Below are 9,750 nucleotides of genomic sequence, written 5' to 3'. Positions count from 1 at the left end.
AAAAGGAAATGTCTTTTTGAAGTTTTTTTTAAATAGCCAAGACTATCATAATTGACACAAAAAATCGGTTCAAATCTATTCTCAATAGCTGAGTAAAATCATTAAAACGTTATTTTTAGGGTGGAAATCCTGATTAGTTCCTTGTATGTATTTTTATGAAAACATTGAAATAAATTATTTTAAAGCTTCTATAATGTCGACTTGAATGAATCCAAATATCGAAAGACAACTTCTAAACTGTGTCTTGATTGCATTAGCTATAAAGCTTGTCAGTCAGGTTTGGCGAAATTAACTATTTCTTTAGTGCAGAAACTGATATAACCCTATGAAAGCACTGTATTAGCGTTGGTTGGTGCTACAGTGTTGGCGGCGGCTAAAATGCTAGGAAAATGCCAAACGCGTTCAAATGAAGCACGATCATGCGGAAATATTTTTTTGGATTTTCCTTTGGCTTAATTTTACTGCCATGATACTAAATTTGCTTCTTGTTGATATTTCACTTATGCATATTACGGACAATGACTCTGCTTATGAACCTAACAAGTTCGCATAGAATCTATAAAAAAAAGTCCTATTAAAATCGATTTTTAGCAACCGGTGCCCAAAATTGCATTAATTCAGTATCGATCAATGCTAATGTGTTTTGGCATAATGCCACTGTAGTCCTTACATAGTGCTGAAAAGCATAAAAGCATGCTATATATAATAGCACTTAAATGCTGGCATAATGCTGTTTAAATGCAAAGCTTTAGTGCTTATTTCAAGTAACCATAAGCACTAAAGCTTTGTATTTTTATAGCTTTATACCAGCATTCAAGTGCTAAATTACACTATATCAGCACATGAAGTGCAATTTTGCATTATAACAGCCCTTCGAGTGCTATGCTGCATCATTAAGGTTGCCAAAATTTTTTTCAGCACGTATCCGGGCCGGACAAACTGAGCAATTTTTATATATAAATCTGGCAAAATCCGGGCAATGTCCGGACAAATTTTGTCAAAACTCCGAAATTTCACAACAAAAATCAAGAAAAACATTGAAAAAAATTTTTTTTTCATTAAAACTCATCGAAAGATTTTGAACCGTATTTTAGGCTTCCAAAAACCTTTCATAATTATTTTTTTAAAACTTGCTAAAAAAAATTCGTTTCGGAGGTGTTCGTTGTTTTTTTTTGTTTAATATCAAATAAAGTGAATAAAGTGAGCCGGGCCAAATCCAGGCATTTTTCAATGAAATCCGGGCAACAGGGCCAGGCCGGACTGTTCTCAAAGTTTGTATTAAATATCCGGGCAAACTCGGCTAAAACTGGGCAATCTGGCAACCTTATGCATTATATTAGAATTCAAAATGCAACTAACATTTTATCAGCTTTTCACAATGCTTTTGAAAAGCAACAGAACTCTAAACAGAATAACAAATCCAATTTTTCTAAGCATTAAATTGGCATCACACAAGCTTACTTTAATGCTTTTTAGCAGCATTTTGCCCGCCAACGCTATAGCATAAACCAATAATAATACAGTGCTTTTATAGGGTTATATCAGCAGTTAATTTCGCCAAAACTGGCTCACAGAGCTAATGTGATGCTCGGAATCAAGCTCTATAGCTGACGTTAGGGCAGAATTGGTGCTAGTTTTTAGTGCTTATGATTACTTGGGATGATTACATGCGCCTCGCAACAGGCCCTTCCAATTGAAGTTTCGCCCGAGATTTTTGAAAATTTTCCGTTCCGCATGTACTACTGCTGACAACTTCCACCTGTTACTAGAACCCTTCAACATTGATTTTAGTAATCCTCGCAACAAGCCCTTTCATTTGAGGTTTCTGTTCACTGTTTCTAGTGGTTCTCTTTTATTTGACGTTTCATGAGAGGTTATCGAAAATCCACTATTTCATAGAGCTGTTAACTATTGCTAGTTACTATAATCCTCCAACATTGATTTAGCCGTTTTTCAGAAAACCGGTCGTTTTTTTCCAGAAAGTCGATTTTGTCCATATTTTTTCGAGATCACATCAGATCTCTACGTGTTATGCATTTAAGGTCATTTGGCATCAAAATTAACATTTTGATTTTTCTAATATTCTTGGGTCCTCTCGTTAGTGATTTTTAAGAGCCAAAAATTCTAAGCTTTGAGCGCTTCCGGGCATTCCGAAATCAAGTCCAATTTAGCTGAAATTTCGCTCAGGTCAGTTTTATGAATCAAGCCACAAAATGTATATGGTCGGTTTTCAAAATTCAAAAATTCAAAAATTATTTCCTGTAAAATTACGCAAATGTCCTGTAACAAAAAGGAGCAGGACATTTACCGTAATTTTACAGGTCGAAACATGATTACGTGACATTTAATTTTTAGTGTACACCTTTTTTACAGGACATTTGCTGTAATAATAAATTAATCTTCGTTAACTTTCAAGGAAAACAATTTAAAATTACAGGTTTTGTTAATTATAGGTGATTTATTTTAAAGGGTTGCAGTTTTCAGTGACACGTAATAGTCAAAATTTTTTTCTGTGTATATTTACATTGAAATAGTAACGAAAATGTGACTAAAATTTATAAATATTATTTTTTTTTGTGATGGTCCCAAAGGCCCAATTGGGTCCTTCCTCCACCCCATGCGCTTCTTTAGAAGTGGGAGGGACAGTTTATCCTATAGATAATTTTGTTTGCATTATTTTATCTAATTCTGTTCGACTTGTTTGTCGCGTATGTCCATCACCGTACAATTTTACACCTGGTATTTCGCCAGATCTTAATCACTAGCATATGATACTTTTTAGGATTAGTCATTATTTCAAATTGTCTGTTTAACGTCTTGTATTGCCAGTTTCCTATAAGTGTTTGAACTGTCTTTGATACTTTGCGGCAGGTTGTAAAACAATTTTAGACCGTGGTAGAAAACTGATCGTTTTGTCATTTCCTTTCTCGTATTCGGTAATCTGAAATCATGGGCTCTTCTCGTATTGTAGCTATGTTTATCGTTGCCGTACTGCAGACATTTTGGTAAAAAACTCATCCATGATTTTGTGTAGAATTTTTAAGTAACGTTTACATGAGTAAATTCGAACTTTTAGGTTTGTATGGAAAAATTGAATATTTTGTACTGAAAAATCAACATCATTTTTGTTTCTTCTGTGGAACCGAGCCAGCTGACAGTTTGTGTGCCAATTTATTAAATTCTTAAAGGAAATTTTCCGCTGAACAGCTTTTTCGAAGACCATAACTTCTTATCTTATTGGGCAAAAAAGTTATTAGCTGTTTAAGAGAGGTATGTCTTTTCCCATTGATAAACAATTCATTCAATTGACATCACTTCTGGAGCCTTGCGAAGTATTGCAGGAAAAGTAGTCATGCAATACCTCGCCAAGCACCCTGCAGGGATGCCAATTGAATTTATTGTTTATCAATATGAAGACATACCTCTCTTAAACAGCTAATAGCTTTTTTGTCTAATAAGATACGAAGTTGCGGTCTTCGACAAAGCTGTTCAGCGGAAAATTTACTTGAGGAAATTTATAAATTGGCACACAAACTGTCAGCTGGCTCGGTTCCACAGAAGAAACAAAAATGATATTGATTTTTCAGTACAAAATATTCAATTTTCCCATACAAAGTTAAAATTTACTCATCTAAACGTTACTTAAAAATTCTACAAAAAATCATGGATGAGTTTTGGACCAAGACGATGCTTTTTAGACCCCAGGGTTTGAGAAATTCAAAAATGACCCCAAATCGACTCAGTCTAATACGCAATTCACTGACAACCATTGAAGAATGTCGAGCATCAATGTACCTGGTGTGTATCGATTACATCGTATCATTTAAATAATTTTCTTTATTTCAAAAAATCTGCAATATTTTTCAAATCAGCATTTGCTGTTTATAAGAGTTCTAAGTCATTTCCACTCCAACAGGAGACGGAATCTTCTGCAAATAGCTTGAGACGGCCGTGATTTAAGCACATTTTCATGTCATTGATGTACATTATAAATAACAAGGGACCCAACACACTTCCTTGGGGAACTCCTTGGTTATTTTCTCCGTATCGCGAGTAAGATTAACCATATTTTGTTCGTTGCATTTTATTCTCCAAATAATTTTTGAACCAGCTTAGAACCGTATCATTGATGCCAATTTTCACCAAAACTTCTAACAGCAATAACCGATAAATAGTTTCGAATGCTCTCTTGAAGTCTAGAAACACAGCCAATATGTAGTTTCAGTTTTCAGTATTAATCTTCCAATTTTCAAGTATCAAGTTAACTGCAGTTTCAGTTGAATGCTGCTTCCTGAATCCAGACTGTTCAGTAATCAATATGTCTTCACACTCAATAAAGCGTAAGAATTGCTGTTTTACTGCTAATTCTAGAACCTTTTCTTGAATTTCTAACATGTTTATAGTTAGGACGATAAAACGTCGCCTCTTGTGCATTTTTCTGTTTTTCAATGGGAACTACAGTAGAACACTTCCACGTTTTAGGTATTATTCCTAACTGTAGACTGTGTTTATAACATTTCTCAACGGGTTGGCTAATCTAGTACCAGTAACGAATCCTTCAAAATTTTTAGGGAGACATTTTCGATACCATCTGTGGGTTTCATATCGTTTACTATTTCGTCAAAATCTTGACTACTTATTGTTTCGAATGTGTGAAATTCTCCACTGTTAGTTGTACATACTATGATCCACGTAGCCATTGAAGCTTTCCGGGATGCTTTTATGAATTTCCATGTCGCTATCAATAAAGAAGTCATAGAACTTCTCTGCTATTTCTTTTTCGTCTTTGATTTCAACTCCGTTGAATGAGACCGAATCTGTTTGACTTCATCAACCTTTTTGTCGGTTTCCACAATTGTTTTCCATCAGATTTGTTTCTCTTCAGCTCATCTTGGATAGATTGGCTTTTAGCTTCTTTTATTTTTCGCGAATATTCGTTTCTCACAACTTTGTACTTATGCCAACTACTTGAACATTTTGTTCTTTAAAATTATTTGTAAAGTTTGGGCCTACGTCTTTTGATTTCAATCAGGCTTCTGAAGTACCATTTAGTACCACGTTCAGTACCTTTTTTTACGAACAAGTGTATTAACACTATCTTTCAATAAAACATCGATACACCTTACAAACTCATTAAAGTCAGCGCATTCTAATGTTGGCAAAACTGCTTCAAGAAGCTGTCGAAAAACAAAGTTGTTATACTGACTCCAATCATTCACAATCTGATGGATCTTACGTAGACCATCATGAGTACCAAATCCAACTTCAATATTTATTTTCTCATGATCTGACACCCGAAAATCAGGAACGATATTCGCGTCAGCTCTCTCTACATTTGTGAACACCAAATCTATTCTAGAACTGCTGGATACCGAGATGCGAGTGTCTTCCATAACAATTTGTCGAAAACCATATGCCTCCATGACACGTTTCAGATCCCTGCACTCTGCTTCTTTGTTGAAATTAATGTTATAATCACCACATAAGATATTATCAATTTCGTTTACAACAGTTTGACTCAGCCAACTATTTTCCAGAATATCTAAAACCGAGCATTGCTTGCACTCGGAGAATGATAAATTCCTCCAACGACGATTTGCATTTTCCATCATTGAGCTGGGCTACCAGAATCCAGTTCATTTCAATACCTGCATTTAATAAAATATCGATTTAAAAAAATCTTTCGTATGTACATTGATACTCCCCCAGTATGTCTTGAATGCGAAAGGCAGTGAATCATGGTGTAACCAATTATGTCCAAAGTATTTGAATTCAAATCCTTCATTAAGTGGGTTTCAACTAGTAGGGGAGAGTGGGGTATCGTGGGCCATGGGGAAACGTGGGCCACTTTTAATATCTCAGATGTGTGTTGAGATAAAAATCTTAAACCAACTGTCATCGTCGTCGCTTTGCATGAGCATATATTCCTATATGTTGTTGACTGAAATACGCATCATTTGCTTCTTTTATTTATCAATCTATAAAATGTTAGAAAAATTTACTTACATAATTAAAAAAACACCCGCTAATTTCATCGATGGGGATCCTAAAGTGCATAACAAAAATATGCTCATACGCTTATGATCTTAGTTTTGTCATGATTTTTCACGTGGAAAAGGAATTTTTGATGAAACATCAATAAGTCACACAAACGCAACCAATTTGCAAATCATAGCTTGTGGGGAATCGTGGGCCAAACATCTTGAATCACCTATATTTTTATGTTTTTATACACATTCCGAACTTAAAATACGTTTTACCTATCTGTAAAGTTTTCTTATGCCAAATGAAGAGTTATAAAAAATATTTTGTCCATCCTATATAAGAAATGTTGCCAAAACGTTCGCGAGCCAGGTTTTGGATTCTATGCGATCATACACAGCTCTCTTTTTTATTTCATCATCTGAAATTGCTTTAAAATAACGAAATGAATTAAGAAATCACACTTTTGGGTCAACTCAAAAACTTTGCATGTTATTTGGTCAATTTGGATTTGGTGGCCCACGATTCCCCACCATTTTTCAAAATCAAAAAAATATTGCTTTTTTTCTAACAGTCAGAATTTGGGGAAAATAACTTATTAAAAATTTAAAAAAAATATATCTTATGATACCTTGAAAATGTAGAAAATCATGCCATTTTTTATTTTCATTTTATCTTTTATAATAAAGAAGTTATGGAACAACGAAAAAAAGTGGCCCATGATTCCCCACTCTCCCATACTAATATTTTAGGCTTTAATTCTTGGGCCACTACGCAAATTTTCTCGAAGCTACTTAACAAGCCGCAAACATTTAAATATAAAATATCTGATTTTGATTGCTATTTACCGTAATCGATGTACATTTTCCCCTTAGAGGCTTTTCTATTATATGTTTCGCAATCATAACTCCATGCAGGGTGGCAAATATCAACTTGCTTCTGCAAATCTAACTTCATTGTGCTATTAACAATTTATACACTTTACAAATTGTGCACTGAATACTTTTGTATCGTGACCTTCGCCGCACTTATCAAAATTCAGCTTTTTGACCTTAATTCCATCACTTATAACAACGCAACGTTCCCAACCAATGTTACTTTACCGCGTTTTATCAAAGCACTAAAAGTTTCCGAATCAACTTCAACAGTAGCAATCATCGGATTATGCTTCTATTGCTTATTTTTTGCAATATGAACAACCTGTATTACAGAGTCGTTCAAACTGTTCTTTTTTTTTAATAATTCGACAAACTTTCCATCAACAAATTTATCTTCTTCTGCATATCCCACTACTTTTATCTTAGGTTTTGCTTGTTGTTTTATTTCTATAGAATATCTCATTCTCAAACATTTCCAAGCATGTGCCATGAAGTTCTGTGCCCTTTTCTTTGAAGCACATCTCACCAAAACTTCCGCTGTTGATTCAATGTAACGAACTGAGGTTACTCCCAAAGAATTAAAATAATTGATTGATTTTTGCATGCAAAAGACTTAATAAAAACGGTACTACAAAAAAAAAACAATTAAGCTACAAAATTTATCAAAACGTAATCAATCCGAAAGAAAAAAATATCTTTTCACTAGAATTCCATTGAAAAAATGGCCACAAAGAATTGTGTTAACAGCAAAAAATCATTAACCTTTGCCACTTTTCGGCCCGGTGGCACTGCTGCTGGACACAAACTGCGAATTCTGCGTTCGCCCATAGAACGATTGGATCGGCTGAAGCGAGGAAGAAATCTTCCTCGGCCCAATGGCATCGATGATGTCCGTATCCGGAAAGAAGATCTTGGTATTAGCCCTCGAAGGCTTCCCACTGGCCCCAGTTGAACCGGAACTTCCGGTCGAACCGTTTGTGATTCCGGTGATTGATTGTTGCTGCTGTAGTTGACTGGTTCCGCTTCCGGTTCCGATGACCGGTTTGATGGGTCTGAGTTCGAGATCGTCCCGGATAGAGGAATAAGGTTTGAGTTCCGGATAGAACTGTTGGATTTTTTCGTACTGCTGGAAGAGCTTAGGGATTCGGGCGTTGGTCGTGGAGAGTCGTTCGTTCAGGAAGGGGGAGGTCGTTGTTAAGGGGGTGGTTCCGGTTGACGATGAGGTGTAACTGGACGATCCACTGGTTCCGGTGTTGTTGGCGACTGTAGTCGTGGGAGCGTTCGTGGGCACAGTACTTGACGAAGGTTTCCGGGAAAAGGGTCTTGAAGGGGCTTGGTAATTTGGATCCGGTTTGACCTGTTTGGGAGCCTTAATGGCGACTTGTTTTTCGTAAATATTTTTACCCAAATTTGAACCCGATGAACTTGGTTTCGGTTTAGGTGTTTGATTTTTCCTATTCCCGGTATTGTATTCATACTTTTTCCCATTTCCGTAGGAGTTCAAAAAGTTCAACGTCGTCGCTGGCCTCGCCGTCGTAGTTTTTGGGGAATTCTTCCCACCCTTGTTTTTGTTTTTATTATTTTTCCGCGGGGGCGTAGCCTGTTGCTGATAAACGGTAGTCAATCCCCCATACTGACCACCGCTGCTGGGCGTGAAAGTTGAATACTGCAATTGCTGCTGCTGTTTCCGGTTCGGTTTCGCGATCGAATAATAGTTTTTCGAATAGCCATTGTAGGGAATAATCGGCGGCAGAGGCACGGCTGGGGTGGAGAAAATTCGCGGCACATTCGGGGGGTCATTCGGATCCGGCGGAATGCTGGTCCCGTACAAAATCAGAGACCAACCGCGAATTAGCGAGTAACCTAGGACGCGTTCGCGAATTTAGTCAATTGGTTGGCGTTAGTAGGGAGTTAGTCCATTATTATCATTTATCCGGCACCGAGGCAGCATGCACGAGAGTACAACAATGGGAATGCAAAAGTTAAAATAGAGAGAAATTCCAAATCAAGTCCCTCATCAATGCATGGGGGGTTTATAGATTAAATCAAGCTGAAAATGGCGCTAACTAGGCGTGAATCGACGCGGCTATTGATGAATTATGGGTGATTAAACTAGTCCGTTGTGCTTTATCGAAGGTACATTGTGTAGCGTTCGCAGAGTGAATTTCGAGGGATCGGTCAGAGATGGTCAGAGCTTGTTGGATGGCGTTGATTTGGGTTTTCGGGGCTGTAAGTAATTAGGAAATCGAACGAGGAAATCAGGTCCAGAGTGCCTTTTCCAAGTTGTGAATAGTGCCAATTTGAATGCCTTGCAACTAAAATTCAAGGCAAGTGAATTAAAATAAAATCGATCAGATATGCGACTCTCCCCACAAAATTAAGAAAAAGATTGATTTTTCCCGTTTTAACATCTAGCTTATAAAGTTTGTTTAAAGTGTGAAGGTCTTTAATTATTCTAAGGTCTATAAAAACAAGAGATATATCAAATATTCGACCGGCCGAATATTCGGCACCTTATACCGCCGAAAAAGCGTTAAGCCGAATATTTGGCTCACCGAATATTTGAGTTAAGTACCTATTCTGCCGAATAGGCCGAATATTTATTTTTAATATTTATACAATAACAGACTTGTCAAATTATTCTAATGATGTTGGACAATTTATAAAATATCCAAAAGTTATATTGAAAAAGCTACACAATCATCCAAAACTTATGGTTTCAGTAAAACATCCCAGGTGTATCCGTGTGTATTTCACTGAAGATCGTTCACTAGAATGCTGATAAGTATCGCTTTTATCCATGTCCCGCGACTGTCTTTTTGTGGCCCGCAAAGCTATTTGTGAAATTACCATGAATGTTGTTCTAGTTTAACTTCACTGGAAAAAAAAC

The 9,750-nt window shown here is 36.4% G+C and overlaps 1 protein-coding gene across 1 annotated transcript in view; it reads right to left on the bottom strand.

The window, feature by feature from the left end:
• Positions 1–9,750, bottom strand: part of LOC129753810 (furin-like protease 1, isoforms 1/1-X/2) — a 95,269-nt gene that overhangs the window by 7,316 nt on the left and 78,203 nt on the right. The window contains exon 9 of the mRNA XM_055749659.1: positions 7,623–8,723. Within this exon, the coding sequence (XP_055605634.1) occupies positions 7,623–8,723 (1,101 nt within the window). The remainder of the gene's footprint in view (positions 1–7,622; positions 8,724–9,750) is intronic.

The sequence above is a fragment of the Uranotaenia lowii genome, chromosome 3 (genome assembly GCF_029784155.1).
Source record: "Uranotaenia lowii strain MFRU-FL chromosome 3, ASM2978415v1, whole genome shotgun sequence".
NCBI lineage: Eukaryota > Metazoa > Arthropoda > Insecta > Diptera > Culicidae > Uranotaenia > Uranotaenia lowii.
This window is presented reverse-complemented; position numbering and strand designations above follow the sequence as displayed.